This window comes from Semicossyphus pulcher, unplaced genomic scaffold (genome assembly GCF_022749685.1).
Source record: "Semicossyphus pulcher isolate SPU_LCO1_2020_fin unplaced genomic scaffold, fSemPul1.0.p SCAF_12, whole genome shotgun sequence".
NCBI lineage: Eukaryota > Metazoa > Chordata > Actinopteri > Labriformes > Labridae > Semicossyphus > Semicossyphus pulcher.
The window spans coordinates 25392488-25414077 of NW_027211626.1; the positions used below are offsets into that span (position 1 = coordinate 25392488).

The 21590-nt window shown below is 42.1% G+C and overlaps 1 protein-coding gene across 1 annotated transcript in view; it reads right to left on the reverse strand.

Moving 5' to 3' along the window:
* Positions 1-1429: 1429 nt before the first annotated feature.
* The window catches only part of ttc7a (tetratricopeptide repeat domain 7A), a 60640-nt gene continuing 40479 nt past the window's right edge, over positions 1430-21590 (reverse strand). Inside the window, exons 19-20 of the mRNA XM_069658399.1 lie at positions 17171-17373; positions 1430-1648 (exon numbers count right to left, since the gene is read on the reverse strand). Of these exons, the coding sequence (XP_069514500.1) occupies positions 1430-1648; positions 17171-17373 (422 nt within the window). The remainder of the gene's footprint in view (positions 1649-17170; positions 17374-21590) is intronic.

The following is a 21590-nucleotide window of genomic DNA, read 5'->3' on the forward strand; positions in this document are numbered from 1 at the left end:
GCTAACTTTAGACAACATTTCACAATAGCATTCAGCCACTTCCTAGCTAACATACTGCTTGATAGAGTTACATAAAATATCGTGCAGGAAAAATCCTTGCTAACAGTAATATTAGCTAATCAAGTGGCTGAAAGAGTAGCCTAATGCAACAGCTAACGTCATAATACAGCCAATTCCCAGCTAACAGTAATGTTAGCTAGGAAGTTGCTGAATGCTAATTTTAGACAACATTTCACAAAAGTTCAGCCACTTCCTTGCTAACAATCCAGTTTGATAATTTAAGTAGCAATATGATTATGCGATGAAAGGTGTATTTAGCTAGCTAACATTAAACTAAGCTACGAATGGAGCATTGAATGCTAACTTTAACTGTTGTCAAACTTAATGTCCCAGAAGATTTCCGTGTCTTTCGTGTCTCTTCAGGTGCTAATCAACTAAAAAAAAGGAGAAATGCTAATTTCTCAAGTTTCATGTATTTATATGATTTGAAGCATAGAACACAGCAGTGTGACATTTTAACCCTGAGTGTGACATCAGAGGAAAATGGCCGCCCTGTGAACATGGTGAATTCATATATCGTGATATGATTTGATTCAGATTTTTAATATATTACTCATCAATTGTAACTATTACTTCTGTGTGCAACAAGAGATTGTTACAGTACTTACATTATAACATTATACAGCTTTGTTAATGTTTTTTGTCAGCATGAACAGCATTCATATCCAATTTTAACGTCAGTGTATAAATATTGAAAAATATTCAACGCTAAGAAAGAAAATCAAAGAATCATTTTCTGATAATTTGTATCTGGAGCATTTTCAAAAAGCGAAGCTCTTATGTTTCAATTGAGGGACAATCAGCCTGATGACTGAGGGGGTGACAGTTAAAGCCACTGAAAGTGAAAAAGTAGTTTGGATGCCTCCTTATAGAAAATGCCCTTCTTACAGAATCCCTTTAAATGTAATAACTTTACACTAACACTTAGTGCCTTCTTGCTACGCTAAAATGAGAAGGTTGACACACATTCAGATCTGTTTTATTAAATATGAAGCTACGTCCAGGGGTTGTTTGGTTAGCTTAGCATTAGGACTGTAAACAGAGGAAAACCTCTGTATCGACGTTACTACCGTAACGTTTTTTAATACTATATCTTATTTGTTTAATCCCTTCAAAATCAAAGTGTAAAAAACACCAACTCATGGTTTTCTGGGAGGGTGTTTTTGTTATAGACTGTTTTAAAGCTAAGCTAACCGTCTCCTTTAGCTTCATATTAACTAGACAGAGATGATTGATATTGATCTCCTCGTCACACTCCATGCATGGAAGTAATAAACAGTGTGTCCTTGAAACCTTTATCAGTGTATAATTATCCAACTAGAGGCCAAATCATCGAACCGAACCCAAACCCCCACCCTGCCCTGACCCCTTAAAGCTCCCTGGGGATGATGGTGAAGGGCCGGATGGGACAGGAAGCCTCCAGCTCCAGGGCCGTCAGGAAGCAGTCAGGGGCCTGGCTGGAGCCCCGAGACTGCAGGGCCTCGCCCAGGCCGCTCCACGCCTCGTGGGAGGTGCTGTGGACCTGAACCGCATCACGCAGGACCTTCTCCCCGAGGTGCACACGCTCAGTTTTCACCAGCAGACGGCCCTGCATGGACAGAGGGAGGAAAGAGACCGGGAAATAAGAAATACTTTACAACGTTAAGGTTTGTTCAAATATTCACAGAAGAAAATCTGATTTGTCCTGCTCACCGTCAGAGATTCAGAATCAGAATCAGGTTTATTGCCAAGTAGGTTTATACATACAAGGAATTCGTTTTGGTGGTTTTGGTGCAGAACAATTAACACAGAACTAGAATAAAACAAGTAAAAGACTTAAATAGAATAAGATAAAAAATTAGGCAATAAGAAATAAGAGCAAAAAATATGTCACATCAGTGTTTTTTTTGTTCATCTTCTGGGACTTTTTTAAAACACATACAGTAACTCAAAAGTACAGGGTGGTTAATATGATTTTTTAAGTTTCTAAATCTATTATTTTTTATGAAAATCTACTCGCTGTATTAGTTGCGTTAAACTAAACTAACTAACTCCACGACTGAGGAAAGAAATTAGCCAAAGTCGACCTATAACGTTCTCTCATTTAAACAAATACAGACTGGTGATAATAAAACTTGAACTTCAGCCCTTTTTCTATGTAAAATATCTACCATCAGAACACAGCAGCATGGCATCATTAGATCCCGTAAGCAGATGGTGGCTTTATACAAAAAATCCAAATCTTGGATTATAATGCCTGCTGTCCTGTGGACTAAATGAGTACAACACAAAACAACATCCAACAGTCCTTCACTTTACCACAGTCAGTTCAGACTGAGATTGTACAACTGAAGGGAGAAAATCCACAAATCGAGAGATTAGGAGCTGAAAGACGAGGCAGTGAGTGAGTGTCTGTGAAAGCAAACATCACGACTGCTTCTTTTTTATTTTTGTTTTCTGAAACAGTCACAGTTTGGTTCCTGGTTTGTGTTGAAAAAATAATCTATAGAGCTGCTACACTGATACAGAGCACAGACCATCATCTGACATAGACTTGGTGAATAATGGATGTTGCCACCGTGACGTCACCCTTTGGTTTCTCGACTGCCTAAATAAAGCCTCGAGTTCGGGATTTGGACGCCACCATGTTGGTTTTTTGGAGGCAGACGTGACCATATTTGGATAAGAGGGTGGAGCTGAAGAGGAGTGAGGGGTCGGAGGGAGCGGAGATTCTGTTTGTGGTGGTGACTGACTGCAGGTGTTTATTTATCAGACTGAAGAAGTAGTGGAGATGGCGGCGGGTGAATGACACATTCAGGGAAACTTAAAGTAACCCTGCTTAATCCCGATTGCTGAATGCTGATGTACCAAACATAATGAGCTAACAAGCAGGTATGGTGAGCACAGGCACAGGTAGCTGCTAATTAGTGCTAACATATAAATTAAATAATGAGTGTAAAAACAGTGTGTCAGACGTGTTGGACGGTCTGTTAGTCCAATAAAGCGCGCACACAGATTATCTGTCTGATATTTACATGAACAAATCTCCAAAAGGCTCCAACAGCACAGACACAGCCCAGAGGTTACGTTCAGTGACTGAATTAGCTGAGGGGACACCTAGCAGACAGCTAGCAGCTCCCACCTGTCACTCAAGGAGGCCACGCCCCTAATGAACCTTTATATAATGTAAACAGGTGAGTTGTATAAAGATTCTCCCCATACAGTTGTCATGAAGAGAGAAATTATCTTTAGAGACCCAAACTGTTTTTTGTACCAGGCTGTAAACATGTTTATTTCTGCTGTAAAGTTTAACATGGGGCTCTATGGGGACTGACTCACTGCTGGAGACAGTCTCAAGTGGACACCAGAGGAACTGCAGAGTTTGGCACTTCAGCTTTAACTTCTTTATTCAGCACCGGAGGTTGCCGCTTGGGTTGCCCAACTTGAACTTGCTTATCAGTTTTATTACCTGCCATAAGCAAGTTTCAGAACTCTTTGTTAGGCATGAAAATGAATAAAACTTTGTGTGAAGGCATAAAAATCTACAACAATGTATAAAAATAAAGTTTTGTGAAAAGACATTGGTGTGTTCTTTAACAGAACATGTGATTCAAAGTCTTCACTTGCAGTGGCGTGCCGGGCGACGACTGCCCAGGGCTCTGCCAGGAAGAGAGCCGGGTATGCATGCAAACTCCAGACTCACTGGTTTTATACTGCATGATTCATGTACATATATACATGTATGTGTGTTGGTGTCTGTGTGTGTGTGGAAGGAAGGATGAGGAGTTTCATGTAAACTGTACGTGTGTATAAATTAATAAATGGTCGTTAAAGCCAAAAAATAAATGTGAGCTGAGAGAAAGAGAGAGTGATATTATCCGTGATATCTGTTGTCACCATGTTAAAGGTCAGCAAACCTCTGTGTGTGTGTGTGTGTGTGTGTGTTCTCTCCCTCCAGAGCTAAGCTCAGTCGGGGTTGGTGTGTTTGAGAGTCCGACAGAAAAGGGCGTCACGCAACGGACCACAGCATGGAGTCGAACATACTGCACACACACACACACACACACACACACACACACACACACACACCAAGATGCAGTGTCACATACACACAAGGTGACAACATGCAGCACAATATCCTCCTCTCTAACTATGACTGCCTGTTACACACACACACATGTACACACACACACACACATACTGGCCTGGGGTCAGACAGACAGTCTTGTTATGCACTCTCTGCTCACAAGCACAGGATTAATTGGGCTGAAATTCACATAGCTGTCTAGGGGCTCTGATGCAACTTTCAATAAAATCACACACACACACACACACACACACACACACACACACACACACACACACTTCCCCCATTCTACTTCTCCTCACTAAGACTGTGAGGAAAACACGGAGGAAGACCGAAACTCTAGGGCACGGAGAAAACCTGTCACAGGAAGTACACATAGGGTGACAGGCTTGTGTGTGTGTTTGTGTGCGTGTGTGTGTGTGTGTGTGCACGCTGGAGGTATGTGATGTTTTCCTTGCTGATAGTTTGTTCACCAATTTCTGCATCACACTGTTCTAAACACACGCACACACACACACACACCCACACACACACACACACACACACACACACACTCGTCCATCTGTCAGTTCTGCTGGTAACCATGGAAAAGATGATCATTCGAGGTCAGCAGCTCGATCAAATAAACTCTCCTGAATAAACTGAGCTCTGTTATAAACACAGGAGACGCCACACTGACAGTCATTTCCTGTATCTGTGTCACATGGTTCCCACATTGGCCACGCCCTTTTAATAGACCAGCAGCTGAGTCTGAATCAAGCAGTAATCTCTGGTGTTGAATAATGAAGTCAAAGCTGAAGTGCCAAAAGCTGCAGTTCCTCTGGTGTCCACTTGACCCCCCCTCTGGTATCCCCATAGAGCCCCATGTTAAACTTTACAGCAGAAATAAACATGTTTACAGCCTGGTACAAAAAACAGTTGGGGTCTCTATAGCTCATTTCTCTCTTCATGACAACTGTACGGGGAGAATCTTTATACAGCTCACCTGTTTACATTATATTAAGGCTTAAAGTGATGCAGCATTAGGGGCGTGGCCTCTTTGAGTGACAGCCATTGGCACAGATTGTTTAGCTTCCACAACTTAGCATTTGCTAACCCCTCGCTCCTCTCCCGCTCCACCCTCTCGTCCAAATATGGTCACTTCTGGCTCCAGAAAACAAACATGGCGGCATCCAAATACCGAACTCGAGGCTTCATTTAAGCAGTTGGACATAAAATGATTGATGTTACGGTGGCTATGTCCATTATTTATACAGTCTATGGTCTAAATATTAGCACAGAGTATGACTGATTCTTTCACCCCAGCATCACCAAAGTTAATACTGGACCCTTTTTTAGGAATCAGAAGGACAGATCAGGAGCAATGATCTTTGCTTAAGACCTGTCTTTGTCTTAGCAACACAGTCTCTCTGTTGGTGCTGAACAATCAGTGTTGCCACGGCTCGTTAGTATCAGATTTACAGATAATTACAAGTTAAAACTTTGCTTCTAAATTATGATTGTTATTTAAATGTAACTGTTTTTGGAGGGAAAAAGAGAGACTGCTGAGAAACACAAAAACAAATGTGAGACTTTAGGAAACTGTTAATGATGCGAGCAGTTGTTTTCTGAGAAAATGTTCCAGCATTTAATTTTACCTACAGCCATGAATCGACATTTTACATTTCTGCATAAGGACATTAAGACTGTTTTGGGGTTTTGGTAGCCTTGTTGTTTTGCTCTTTTTACGTTTGGGACAGAAATATGTATGACTATGCTAAGCTAGGCTAACATGTCCTGATTTCAGCTTTGCACCTGCCTATAGATTTTCTTCTCCTGAACTTTGGAAGAAATGAAGAGCATAACACTGAAGGGTTCCTTTCAGAGGCAGACAGACAGGTCTCAGAGGACAACACAGGAGCCAGAGAGGCAGCATGAGGACGAGTTCTGCTGTTAAAGGACTAAAAAAGAGGAACCAAATGTGAGGGAGGAGTAGAGTGAGCAGATTAGAGGAAGTGAGTGAACAAATGTGTGTTCAAGAACATTTAGATTGCTTCCCACAGTTTCTGGCATTATACTAAAAAACTGGTATCTATTGGTTTTGCTTTAATTACTCGCAGCCATCTGTCTGCAGTTTTACCTCAGCTGATCCCGGCGAGCTGGCAGTGCAGGTTTGTTTTCTGTCGTGCCATTGAAGCACAACTGAGCCGAGTCAAGCCGAGCTGAGCGAGTGGGCTGTGGTGTTCTACATCCCTCTTTCAAGCTAAATATAAGCAACATGTAGAAATACTGCAGCTAATATACAACATTTAAGCAAGAGTGTTTCCATCAGCTGGGCTGAGGAGGATGAAACAACCTGACAGAGATCTGATCATACAAGTGATGAGCATTGGAGAACTTGGTTTGTGTTCTGATAATAGACACTTTATACTATACAAAGACAAAAAGAGTACTCAGTGATATTCTAACATACAGCTACGCACTCATCAAAGTATTTTCCAAATATTTTCCATGGGAATTATATTTGTTGGATTCTTTATCACCAGGATGCAAATCCATCTAATGTGTGAAGCAATACACCGACTTACAGCTACAGTATATTGCTTTAAACGCTTGTTAGCTTGATACATGCTAACATTATACAAACACAAAATCAAAACAGCACAGAAGCGATCATCTTCATGACGGTGTGGAGACGGCTGAACTCTAAATATAGACGTTCTGCTGTCGGCCATGCTGCCTGCAGAGCTGAACATGTGACTGACCAGACCAACAGGAAATAAGAATAAAGTTGTAAACAGTTAAATTTAGGTAAAGGTGAGACGTTGTCATGTAGTTTCAGAGGGATTAATGCGTCCATGTCACGGTTCAGGTTCATAAGGTCCATTAAAATCCAATATGGCAGCCAGAGGGCATTTTTTGTCACCGTACTTGTAACCCGAGTGTACTATCATCTTCTACACACAGACACACACAGGTTAACCCAGTGGCCTGATGAACTGTCTTTGAACCAGCTGGAGACTCTCACCTGAACCTTTAATCCCATCAGAGGTTCAGCCTGGTCAGGAGAGCCGAGGGGAGCTGAGGCTGCTGTTTCTGACCCGGTCACGCTGCTTTCAACTCTGTCTACTTATTAACCCTTACAGCTTCCCTCTATTATTATATAAGAGAATTATCCGTAGTATGTATGTATGTAGAGTATAAAGCTATACTCAGCAGCTGCTTAGCTTAGCTTAGCATAATGACTGGAAATTCAGTCAAATGGAAATATTTTGGATTTATTGAGCATTTCCATAGAAAACTTTTGACACTTTTGACTATTACCGTTTCTTGTTGAAAGTCAGTGAACACAAAACAAAGAAATACAAAATGACCACAAGAAACGCGAAACAACATTAAACATAAGCAACAATGACTGCAAACAGACAAAACTACAAATAGACACAAAATACACACAGATACAGAGACACACAAAACAACCACAAAGACACACATCAACTACAAATGATAGAAACAACCTAAAGAGAAACAAAAAACGAGGGAGAGACTCAAACTACAAAGACATGTTTAAAGAACACAAAGAAATGCAGAGCAACTACAAAGAAACAAAAAACAACAACACAGCGGTACGAAATGTCTGCGAAGTGATTCAAGCAACTACAAACAGACACAAAACAACTACAGAGACACACAAAACAACCACAAAGACACACAAAACAACCACAAAGACATACCAAACAACCACAGAGACACACCAAACAACCACAGAGACACAACCACAGAGGCACGCAAAACAACTACAGAGGCACACAAAACAACCACAAAGACACACAAAACAACCACAAAGACACACCAAACAACCACAGAGACACACCAAACAACCACAGAGACACACCAAACAACCACAGAGACACAACCACAGAGGCACGCAAAACAACCACAGAGACACAACCACAGAGGCACGCAAAACAACCACAGAGACACAACCACAGAGGCACGCAAAACAACCACAGAGACACATCAAATAACCACAGAGACACACATAACAACCACAGAGACACACAAAACAACCACAGAGACACACATAACAACCAGAGAGACACAACCACAGAGAAACACAAAACAACGACAGATAGACACAAAACAATCACAGAGACACACAAAATAACCACAGAGACACACAAAACAACCACAAAGACACACAAAACAACCACAAAGACACACAAAACAACCACAAAGACACACCAAACAACCACAGAGACACACCAAACAACCACAGAGACACAACCACAGAGGCACGCAAAACAACCACAGAGACACAACCACAGAGGCACGCAAAACAACCACAGAGACACAACCACAGAGGCACGCAAAACAACCACAGAGACACATCAAATAACCACAGAGACACACATAACAACCACAGAGACACACAAAACAACCACAGAGACACACATAACAACCAGAGAGACACAACCACAGAGAAACACAAAACAACGACAGATAGACACAAAACAATCACAGAGACACACAAAATAACCACAGAGACACACAAAACAACCACAGAGACACACAAAACAACCACAGAGACACACATAACAACCAGAGAGACACAACCACAGAGAAACACAAAATAACCACAGACAGACACAAAACAACCACAGAGACACACAAACCAACCACAGAGACACAGAGACACACAAACCAACCACAGAGACACACAAAACAACCACAGAGACACACAAACCAACCACAGAGACACACAAAACAACCACAGAGACACACAAAACAACCACAGAGACACACAAAACAACCACAGAGACACACTTAACAACCAAAAGGAAACAAACTACAAAACACGACAACGACAGAGACTTAAATCAAAAGACATGTAAAATGACCAAAAAGAGACACAAAAAAACTACAGACCAAAAAATTACAAACAGACACAAAACAACTAGACATTCTCAAAATGATAAAAAAGACATGCAACTACAAAGATACAAAAAAGGCTCCAAACAAAGCTGCAGAATCTGTTTTTGTCAGCATGATGTGATAGTGAAGATGCAGACCTTTACATGTCAAATGTCTGTAACAGTTTATTCACCTGGATGGCCTCTATGCATGGGAATTCATTTCACAGTTAATTTTCACCTGTGTGCAGCTTAGAGCAGATCTATAAATATAACAGAATAAAAGTCAGGTACACAGCCACATGGGAAGACAGCAACAGGAAGTGAAGAAGAAAGAAAGAAAGAAAGAAAGAAAGAAAGAAAGGACTGAATGATACAGAAGCCACAGAGGAAAGGAAGAAAACAAGGGAAGGAAGAAAGGGAGCAAGAAAGAGCTAAACTGGGAACAATGGATGCAGAGAGAGGGAGATGGAGAGAAAAAAGAGAGAGGTGTCAAAGAAAAAGGAAAAAATAAGTGGGCCCAGATGAGCCATACATAGCAACGGACGAACCAGCCAACTCCCAATCCTCTCCCTCTCTCTCCGTCCCTCCCTCTCTCTCTCTCTCTCTCTCTCTCTCTCTCTCTCTCTCTCTCTCTCTCTCTCTCTCTCTCTCTCTCTCTCTCTCTCCCCCTCTCTCCCTCTGTCTCTCTCTGGTTATCAGAGGTTTTGCTCAATAGAATATATTTCTCTGGTTGCTAGGCAATCCCATAAAGCGGCAAGAACGTGCAAAGTGTTATAAATAATGTATTTGCATTATCTAATCAGCTGACAACCACCCCCATCCACAGAGAGAAAGAGAGAGAGAGAGAGAGAGAGAGAGAGAGAGAGAGAGAGACAGAAAGAGAGAGAGAGAAAGAGGAGAGAGAGACAGAAAGAGACAGAGAGAAAGAGGAGAGAGAGACAAAAAGAGAGAGAGAGAGAGAGAGAGGGACACAGAAAGAGAGAGAGAGAGAGATGGGGGCATTTGATAATTGGAACGCGATTAATTCAATGAGCACAAGTCCTCGTCCTTGAGAGTATGCATGCATATGTGAAGCAGTGTATGAATATGCTTCATTTGGAGAGCAGGAAAAGGAAAGTGTGTGTGTGTGTGTGTGCGTGTGCGTGTGCGTGTGCGTGCGTGTGTGTGTGTGTGACTCAGAGCAGCAGGGATGAGATGTGGAGGATGTTGGGAGTGGGTCAGATTCATTTCATGCCGTCGCTGGAAGCGAGGCTGGGCCGTGTTTCAGTATCAGCTAACCATGAGAGAACACACACACACACACACACACACACACACACACCTAAACATTACAGCACGGACCCCCTCTTGTGTAAAAGCTTAATTAGATGGATCAATACAATAGATGTGAGGTTGAGCCTGTGAGGTCTGTGAAGAAATGACAGCTAAAATGTGTCGCTAACCATTAGCAAACATAGCATAGCCCTATACTGGTTTCCCTCACCACCACACCCTCATCGATCCAAAAATACTCTGAAACCGGCAGCTGACCAGAGCTGTGAGTCACTGTCTGACACACACACACACACACACACACACACACACACACACACACTGGAAAACCATGTGGACAGGGTTGATGCTAACACGTACTGTAAAGTGGTGTGTGTTGAAAAAGGGAAAATGGAGGTGGTGTGATGGATTCTCTTACTCATATTTGCCTTTGCTCTTCTTCTGTGGAGAGAATTATGGCTTCTCTCACTCTGGTTACCTCGACTGAAGCTGTTCAGGTTGTTTTACCTCGAAAAAGTACCTCTGCTTTATTACTCTGCTGCTCTTCTTAGAGTACTTTTGCTGTATTTCCTCAAATAAAAGCCGGTCTCAAATACTGGCCTGGGCGTAAACACAGCTACCAGTGACCAGCTGAAAAACAAGAGTGTATAAACTCCTGGTGGTTAATATATTATGCTAACTATGCAAGTTGTACATTTAAATCACTTTCATTTAATAAATTCAAGAATTAAATCACGTTATTGCCAGTTTCATGTTATACTTAACTAACACTAACACTACAGTCATTGAACTTTCCATAAGCGTGAATATCTGCTTCAGACCGACACAAGAAGCTGTTCTGCTGCAGACTGAGCCCACCTGAGGGCTCCAACACGCCAAGGCCACAAGGTAAAGGTGTGTGTCGGGTAGAGGAAGGGGCGGGACGTCAATACTGCGGCTCCACCAGCCGATCTCTGCTGCACACACTCTGGATACAGATGAGCACGATGGCAGCGCCCGCTCCGGGGGGGTTAGGCTTCATTTTAGTCAATGAGAGGAGGAGGAGACGCGTCAGCCATCTTTATATACAGTCAATGATTCAAATGTCTACTTAAACATTAACATTGATTGGACATTCACATAAAACATGAAGAGAACTCCCCCTTAAGAGGAAATTAGTCGTACAGTCATAGAAATGAAGAAGCATGAAGTTCTCAACACTGTCAGCATGCTCAGTTTGAATTTGACCCATCTTGCTCTCTCCCTGTATTTCCTTACTGTATGTAAACTGTAACCTGTCCATAAAGGTAATATTCCAGAACAATAATCTGAATAAAGACTCATTTTCACATCGATGTCTCCGTCTCATACTGTCGTCACCTCAGAGGAGTTTCTCTGACAGCCAGCAGGAGAACATTGTCTTTCCTCTGTCACCCTGATAACTTAAAGAACTTAAGGACATTCAAGGAAAGTACAGTATGTACCTTTGCAGAATAATAGCTCTGTGAGAATATCAACCAAGAATATCATCAGAATTCCCCTCAAGGCAGAGCAGAATAAATGGGCCACTGGCGCACAAAGTGTCCACTGCAGATTCAGTGTAAAAATAAATGCATGAAGCCAGCAGAGCCACAGCGGAGCAGCAACTGTAGGTTGTATTCTGGCAGGCTGATGCAAGCCAGAGATACGGGCAGCGCTCCAAATCAAATGTCCCACACACTGTCCCACTTAGACTCCACCACAATGCAAGGATGAAACTGTTCACCACACAGCTCCATCAGCATGTCTGATGTGTAATCTACATTACAGCAGTAAGCTACAGAGCAGAGTTTTTTTATTTGGCTTGGTTAGTGCCCAGTACAACATTCAGCTGGGCGATAACACGGCCACTTCCCCCTGCAAAGCATTGTTTGAGCTGCAGGTGAAGAAAGTGGAGTCTTCCATACAAGTGAGAACCACAGTTGGGAGAGAGAGACGGTGAAAGTGAACTCATCCTCCACAGATGAGTAAACAAAAAATGAAAGACAATGTTGTTACATAGATGTTAAAGGCAGCTCAGCTAGCAGCCCCCTCAACGGACATCCACTGTGCGCTCACGAGCGTTAGAAAAACCTGAAACTTTTTCATGTAGTGTTTTAACTGGTTTTACTGAGTGTGTCTGTTTGTTTTGGAGAGGAGGAGACCTCTGTGGAAATTCTGCTCATGTAAAAAACTCTTTGAAGATGAAAAGTTAAGGAATCCTAACCTTAAAACAAGCCCAGCTCCAAGAGACAAGTTGAGCTAACATTAGCAACAGCTCTGCTAACAGCCCCTCCTCACACCCTGACACAGATTCTTAAACTAAAACTGCTTTATTTCATTAATTTTGTTTGGTTAAAAAAACATAAATCAAGCGGTTAGCAATAAACGACTCCCAGCCATCACTTGTCTGCGCTGAATTGTTTACAGTCCGACTTACAACCTGAGAAGTGAGAAAGGAGTTAAGAGACGATGTCAAAGAACGGATTGTTAGCTGTTAGCATGCAGATGTCTGTTTATAGAGATTAATAAAAAAGGAAATCATCATCAGACGACAGCCGATCGGTATGTAATCACGGCAGACTGCGTTCTGCCTCATTTGTTGTCCACATGGACTGTTTTTTCCTGCAACCAAAGCCTGCTGATACGGGATTGGTCGATACTACTCAGACTACAAACACACTTCAAACGGAAACCAGAACACTTCCCGTACTAAAATCTGGTCTCGCCTGCATTTTTATGCACAATCTGTTAATAGAGATTCGTTTTAAAGGTGAAGATGTCTCTGAGAATAATTCAGCACCTGTAAAACCTCACCTGAATCCTGACCTGAAAGCGTCCTGTGTCTGATAAAGGACGTCTGATAAAAAATGATTTCTAACATAATTTTGTCATGAACAGGATACTGAAACCGGCAGCATCATCAGATTAAATATTCTGATTGCTGTCAATCAATATCGAAAAAAATATAGTGATCATATTTGTGCTCTGACGGCCAGTAATATGTGTCCTGATCCAAGTAGAGACAAAAAAAAGCACAAATAGTGTGACATGTGTGCCAAATCCACGGAGGAGGGCAAAAACACAATCATGCTTAAACACACACACACACAGATGCACACGCACTTATAGACAGAGAACACATCTGGTCTGTAAGAGACCCAGAGTAGGACACCGCCAGCTGGCTTACATTCAACTTTTCACCCCCTGGGATTGGTTCTCCCACAGGCCAAATATGGAAGAGACGCGTACCTCCGTCTACCACAACGACACACACACACACACACACACACACACACATAGATACACATACACTAAAGTGCACAGTAGGAGCAAAAGCATTAGCCTTATGTGGTCACAAGGTGGCCAGCAGTTAAGTCAAAGAGATATCATCCAGCACATCTATGTTCACTATGGAGACCACAGACTGTGTGTGTGTGTGTGTGTGTTTGTGCGTGTGTGTGTGTGTGTGTGGTGGACAGTGTGAGTCTTAGATTTGAGGAATATCCCTCTTTGGTCCCTTCACCATGACAACAGAGAGAGTTCAAAGGTCAGGGCAGCGATGGTTAATCCAGAGGATGATCTGTAAGACAGACTGGGAGAGAGACAGAGAGAGGGAGTGGGCGAGAGTGGGCAAGAGAGGATCTTTATAGAGCAGAAGTAAAGAGAGAGAGAGAGAGAGAGAGGATGGGTTAGGATGAAAGAAATGTGGTCGAGCAATCAGGAGAGGGAGAGCGAGTCCTTGAGCAGTGTCTATTGTTTGTCGGTTATCGTCCAAAGTTTGTTTCTATTTTCTGAAATGAACACATTTCAGTCAGACTGAGCTGTAACATGATAATTAGGACTACAATTACCACGATGCTAACACTGACACAGAAGCTACCGCACTGCTCACAGCAGCTATGGCTACTGCAACACTGTGAGCTAACATTAGCAGCTAATAGCAAGCTAGGCTAATTATTTGTATTTGTATTAAATAATGCAAATAACATCAGCTAAAATGTATGTTTACCATCTAAAAGGGACTTTGTTCACTACTATAACGAATAAACAGGAGTACATGAGAGTAATGATAATGAGCAGCTGGTTGTGAGCTAATATTAGCTGTTAATGGCCCCAGGCTTATCATTTCTGTTTAACTAAAGAACCCAAACTGCTCAAATTAATGTTTATTCTCAGAGGAGGACTTCACAAGAACCTACAGTAGAAATGTATTAGGCTAAACATTTAAAAAAAACATTGGCTTGGGGTTTTTCTCTTTTCTTCTGTGGCTGCAATAGCCAACATGTATGTTATTTCTCAGTGACTACGTTTACAACTACTGACAGTATAGCTTTGTGTTTGATGTTAACATAAGCTACATCCCTTTTAGTTTCAACAGAGTATTGATTATGAGCAGTTGCCATCTCTGCTGATAGGCTGCAACCTAATATCTAATATCAGCTAATAGCGAGCTAGCATGTAATTCTGTTTAATTCAGTATCACAAATTAATTCAGCCAGCTTTAATGCTATTCATCAGAGAAGTACTAAATAGACAATGTTCACATGACGACCATGTTCTCATGGTGACCATAGTGAGGATGGAAAGCTAGTAAAAAAACTTAATGCTAACTTTAGCTTCTGTGAAATGCTAGCTAAGGGGTTACCAAGTAGGCCATATAACTAACTAATAATGCTATCAAATTGTAATTAGCATTCAGCCATTTCCTAGCTAATGCTAAAGTTATCTTGGAAGTGGTTCAATTCTGACATAAGCTCTGTTTGTTTTTCCATGAAATAAGGTCCGATGTCCCTCAGGATTTTAAATTATCTTTTCAGTTGCTGATCTGGACCATAGACTGTATAAAAAGATGGCCGACATGACAGCTCCCTAACAGTGAAGCCAAAACATTTTGGGCGCCGCCTGCTGACTGGCTACAGTATAGGTCATAAAGCCCGCCTCCTCCATGTTAACAGATGGAACATGAGTCAAACTATAAAATCAAAATACACGCCTGATAAATTTTTCTTAAACATGGTTTCTGTCATTATAGCTAGTTATTATCATGCTGATTTACATCCAAGTGTTTGACACGTATTTGATGCTCACAATTTGATGCTGTCAAAATGATGATTGACAGCTCTGTTGACAAATTAGGCTCCTGCAGCCGATCAGTTCCGGATTAGCAGAGCGGAGGACGATCCGCGAGTAGAAACGTAACTAGAACAATCACTACAGTCATTGAAGTTTCCATAACTGTGAACGTTAACCTCAGACCAACACAGAGAAGCTGTTCTACTGTTAAACACGCCAGTGTGAGGGATCCTTGCTGTTTTTTCGGTAAGTTAAGTGTGTGTTTGGGTTAGCGGAAGTGGCTACGGCCGCTTCACTCGCCGATCTCTACTGCGCAGTCTCTGGCTCCATATGAGGAGACGCGTTGTCCATCTATATATACAGTCATTGATCTGGAGGCAGTAAATGATCAAACTTTTTGAGATTCCATTTGTTTTAAAACTCTAAAAAATCAGTACCACATGTGAACAGCGACTAAACGTCTCACTCTGACTATCTCTTTATCTCTATAAGCTTACCCAATAATTTCTGTTAAATGAACAGAAAACAAACACAAACAAATGTGGTCAGGTAACACTGTCTTCTCAGTAATAGTCAGCACTAACAGCTGCACACAGAACGGTAAAGTGGGGCTAACTCGTGTACCGACTGAACAACAGAGTGATCTGTTCATCTTTAGCCACCGTGACTCAGCCTAACGAGGTATTGATTAGTTATTGATTAAACATGACAGGACACATGGGTGCTGTGATTAAGAAGCACAGATTTACACCTGATATGGACTGATACCATAGTTTGTGTTATTTAGTTTTAAAGAGGGTTACATGTGTTAAACATCCTCATTAGACAACAATTACAAATCTGACAAAACATTATTTATTTAAATTATAAAATTTTAGCTCCAAATTACATAAAAAGGTAAGACTGTAGGTGGATATAAAACACATACTGAACACAGAAGCTGTTTACAGCAACTATTTCATCGAATTTACAAAATTCTACAACTTTAGCTAAACACAGCGGACCTGAATTTATAAAATACAAATTTCTTTAAATGGCTTTAAAACAAAAACACGTTTACATAAATTGCCTGTGTGCATATGTTCAAGTTAGTTTTGTGTCTGAGCACATTTATGCAGTGTGAACAGTATATCTGTGAAAATGTGTGTGTGTGAGAGTGAGAGCTGAGTTCAGCGGGTGTAAAAACACTAATATGAGTGTGGTTTCCTGTTCATGTTCTGACACACCATTAACACAACAGGCTGCACTCTGGTGTCTTAACACGGTGATTTCTCGGGCTTAGATTTTCCATCCGTTGTGACAAAGAAAAAAAGGCAAAAAACGTGTGAAGACACCAGATCATCTCCTGCTGAGATCCTGCAGGATGACATGCGTGTAAAAACGACATGTGCGTGTTTGAGTATGAACTGTTCGTCTTCAGAGAGCTGGATTTAATTTAATTTCACGTAATTTTGCAGATTTTAGAGAAATGATTTTGTGCATCCCTCCGTGTGTGTCAGCATGTTTGTGTTGGAGCACGACTGCATGTGTGAGTCTGACGTGATTTTAAAGTTCTTGCGTAACGTGCAGCGTGATGTTATTTAGCGAACTTAAGCATTTATGATGTGAATGGATGTGTGTGTGTGTGTAGCTGTTTGCTAGGGTGAAAACATGAGTGTGTGCACATGTGCGTCCTGTGTCTTATGTCACTGATACTTTAATGAATTCATGTAAAGCATTTAAAATGTGTTCATGTATCCGTGCATGTTAGCTTTGATTCAGTCTATCAGCCTGTGTAGTGTCCCTAGCTGTGTGTGTCTCTCACCGTGTGCACGAGGATGCTCTCTCCTGTGGGGTGGATGGCGAGCGCCTCGTCGTACAGGCCCTTAGCTTCGTCCAGTTGGCCCCGCAGCTCGGCCAGGCAGCCCCGCTGCAGCAGCACAGAGTGAGAGTTGGGGAAGAGCGCGCTGGCCTCGGAGATGCAGAACTGGGCCTCCTTTAGTCGACCGTCCGCCATGAACAACTCCCCTGAGGAGGAGGAGGAGAGGGAGACAGGTGAGAGGATGGGCGGGAGAGAGGTAGAACAGAGAGCAGGAAGTATGGAGGGTCAGGGGTGAAGAAGGGGGAGAGAAAGGGAGTGAGAGGAAGAAAGATTAAGGGAAGATGAAGAGAGGGAAAAGAGAGAAAGGAGAGAAATGCATTAACCTCCTGAGACCTGAGACCTGAGGTGCTTGTGTGGGGACAATGGATTATTTTTCAACAGTGTGGAAAAGTTTATATCATAGCTTCTTGGGAATACTAATACTGGTGAAGCTGGTATGCAACTTAAAACTACAAACATTAATAAACAAAAAGTTTCAACCACAACATTTGATGAGGTTTTGTCCAGTATTGTCTTGAAGACGACGTAGAATCATTTGTCAGAGATGGCTGCCATCTTGTTTTTACACTGTTAACTGTATCTTGCTTTTGCTCCAACTAGATGGCACCGAAAAGTGTGATTTACTTTAAAATTGGGACAACAGGTTTCACTAAAGCAGAATCAAGTGTGCGTAAAGCAAACCCTAAATGTGACAGCGACATGTGAGAACACAGGAGACAACAATACACACTTGGATGGACACACACACACACACAGCGTCAAAGAAAGAGTGGGAGTTGATGTGGTGCCTGGGAAGTCCTAAAAGTCTGCCTAAATATGGACATCACATACTGAAGCTGCCTTTCTCTGCTGAGGACAAACCCCAGACACACACACACACACACAGTTTCACCCACACACAATCACGCCTACAAGCAAGCTGTTGTCCAATCAGACTGGGACACACAGCTTAAGGACCCACCCCTCAGGCTGGAGCAGACTCATTTCTGGGCGGGGAGCTGACGCAGGGAGCTGTCAATCATTGACTGGAGGGGACGCCAGGTCGACAACACCCAGAGAGAAACTCTGCATCCCCTGTGTGTGTGTGTGTGTGTGTGTGTCTGTTTACCTGTGTGTCATGCATGCACAGATGGGAAACACTGAGCGCATCACGCTCTGAGATGATAAAGAGCCATTTGGCCTCGAGGTTCTTTCATAGTTTCACTTCGGGGAAAAAAGAATTCAGTGAGAGCTCGGTGGTTATGTAAGGACGTTTCCTGCTGCTCACCTGAGCTCTCACATGAACCGTCCGATCTGAGCCACCTCTACGTTTACAGGTTATCTTTCATTCAAGAGACTAAACAAATGTTTGCCCGCTCCTTTAAGAACAAGATTGCGATGCATTTCTCTCCAGTAGATCAGAGAATTCATTGATAAACTGTAATTAATTCAGAACTCTGCTGCTTAACTACAACTAGGACAACGAAGCGTAACAGCCCAGTTCAAACTGCCTTTACTGGTTCATCAGGCTCTTAATAGTCTTTATAGCCTTCATTACGACTATTTTGTCATTTTATAATCCTTCACAGAACCTCAGTTTTACTAAAAAAACACAAACAAAGGAGAATCATCAGCTCAACCTTAAATAGTAAAACGAGATCAAAGTTGAGTCTCATTCTGAGTGAAAACAAACCTTATAGAAAACCACATTTTGATTGACATCTGTCTGGCTCCGCCCACAACATGACATGTGACAATCAGCTTGTTGCAGCTTTATATGTTTGAGTCATCTGAGCCAGAATCAGAGGAGGAAGCGTTATCCATGTAAACTGCTACAACATGCTTTGCTATCAGATCAAAGTTAGCAGTTAGCATTCACATGCTACGTTAGCTAGGATGCCTCTATTTGTTTTCAAAGCTATGGTTGCAATGCAAAATGATGGTCCATATTGTTAGCTAGTGCTACATTATGACACAGCAAAGATCAGCGTAGGGTGACCACCCGTTCCACATTTAGCGGCACCGTCCCACCACGTTCTCCAAATCACAGCAAATGTCCCGCATTTCAATGTTTGTTTTTTTTAATCACTTTTGAAGTAAAAATGTGACGTATGAACCGTGTAACTCCCAAAAATACAGTCCCACTTTAAAAAATGTTTCCCCAGTAACTGTTGTGGTCTGAAAATATTTATCTGCGTGCCCAGCGATGCGTGTGACACAGAGCTTGCTGCGTCTCCAGGCTGTAAATTCAAACAAACAAACAAAAACAAAAAAAGAAAAAGAAAGTGAGCTTCTTAAAAAAACATAAAGTGGTGCAGGGAAGGCGCAGCTCCACCTGCCCTCTCCTCTCTCCCTCCCTCCCTAAATGATCCATGTTGAGTGCTAAGAGCAGAGTTTATTTAAATGTTCAAAGTGTCCTGGGGGAGAGGGCTGTTTGTTTTTGAATCTATAGCTCTCCTCCTCCTCGCCCTCCTCCTCCTCAGGTCTGCCAATATGTTTGTGACCTTACTGTGTATCATAGTTCGTTCAAAGACAACTTGTGCACTTTTTTCTTCCTTTAGTTAATTCATGATTTTATTTTGTGGTTGAGCCTGTCCAATTTAAATTGAGGTGTTCAAATGTATTTGTAAAGCCATCGGAAATCAAGTTATGGGATTTTTATGTGGCGCTCAGTGTTTCAGTGGGCTTTGTCTCGTTCAGTTCAAAAGATATTTAGCGCTCTGCTATTCTGTAACTGTGAGCGCTCTTATTAATAAATAAATTATTTGTATTTCAAACAGTAATCTTGTGTTGTTGTCTTTGTTGTTGTTTTTGTTGTTGCTGTTGTAAGACTGTAACTAAATATTCATTCTGCATTGTTTTTCGTAGGTTGCCAGCGACCTCTTTGAGTGGCATGCAACAATAAAATCAAGATTCACAGAGCCTAATAACAGTCATTTCTCTCGCGGTCGTGTGTCCCTCATTGTCCCGTAAAATCATGTCTGCTGTCCTGAAACAGAACAATGATGAGGTGGTCACGCTACATCAACGGTCCGTTCCCGCGTCTGCCAGTAATCACCAACACAGTCAAAACATGCTAACAGCCGAATAGCTGCCATGTACATTTTCCTATGATTCGTTTGCACAATCACTTCTGTAATTTTTGTAATAAATACCGAGCATAACCACGCCTTATTCAAACCAAATAACAGGAACATGTACAGACTTTTAAATAACATTATTATTATTTTGGTTTTAAACTAGTTTCTAATATTTATAGGTATTTACGGTTATGTACATTAGACCCTAAATGACACAGTTAGAAGGCTAATGTTGATCCAGGGGCTTTAACCCAAGGTTGTAAGAGATGCACACTCTGTGACAACACTGCGTAACTGTTTGATTCTGATCTGTTACCTACTTTATATATAATATATATAAAGCAACTCGACCTCCTGTATGAACGGTGCTATGTAAGAATAATATTACATACAGCAAAGTGTATCCATCGTGTGTGTGTGTGTGTGTGTGTGTTTGACCGTTAGAGGATGTGAGATTGAAGGGGGAAGTGACCGATGAGAAGAGGAATGCTGGGAAGTAAAGGAGGGGGGGGTCTGAGTTGAAGGACACTCCCCTGGTCACACAGAGTTTAATTCAGCATGCTCTATTTTCTCAGCAGAGAAGAAGCAGAGTTCAGAGGCAGGACGTGAAAAATAACCTTCATATTACAGTAAAGCCACAGGGGACCTGACCCCCTCATCCCGTGCTGAACTGTCACACACTGGTATCACTGGTATGCTGGTTGCATCACTGGGCGGCTGTATGGACCCCTGTTCTCATGCCTCACTCCCTGCAGCTCAGAGGATGGATGGAGTTTGTCTGTGCGGAGCTTCATCCACAGTCAGACTGAGGCTGCAGGCTGGAAGTAATGACTGCATGCATCACTGCCACTCTGCCCTTAATAGCACTGAGGACACATGTATGCAGGTACAGAGGCTATGCGATGGTTTACCCTCTAAATGGTGTTAAAGATGTCTGTGTCTGTGAAGGTGGAGACAACTGAAAGGAGCTGCAGTGGTTTACACAATAAAGGGGGAACAAATACATCATTTACGGCACACAATAGTTTTGTTGTGTAATCACTTCCCTGATGTTACGACACAGAGTTTCCAGCCTTTCGGATAACGGTGACCTGAAGTGAATTTCTGTGACAACAGTGCTCAGAAATGTGCGCTCACATCGGTGAATAAAAGAGAATAAATGTTTTCTCGCTCCCCACAGAGACCGAAATCCAGCTGAGTTTGTCAGCAGGTCAGTCAGGCTGCACAGAACAGCCTGCGTGGAGAGTTTTATTCTGCTTTGGTCTGGGTTTGTCTGATGAGGCTATTCCTGACAGGGTGGTTTG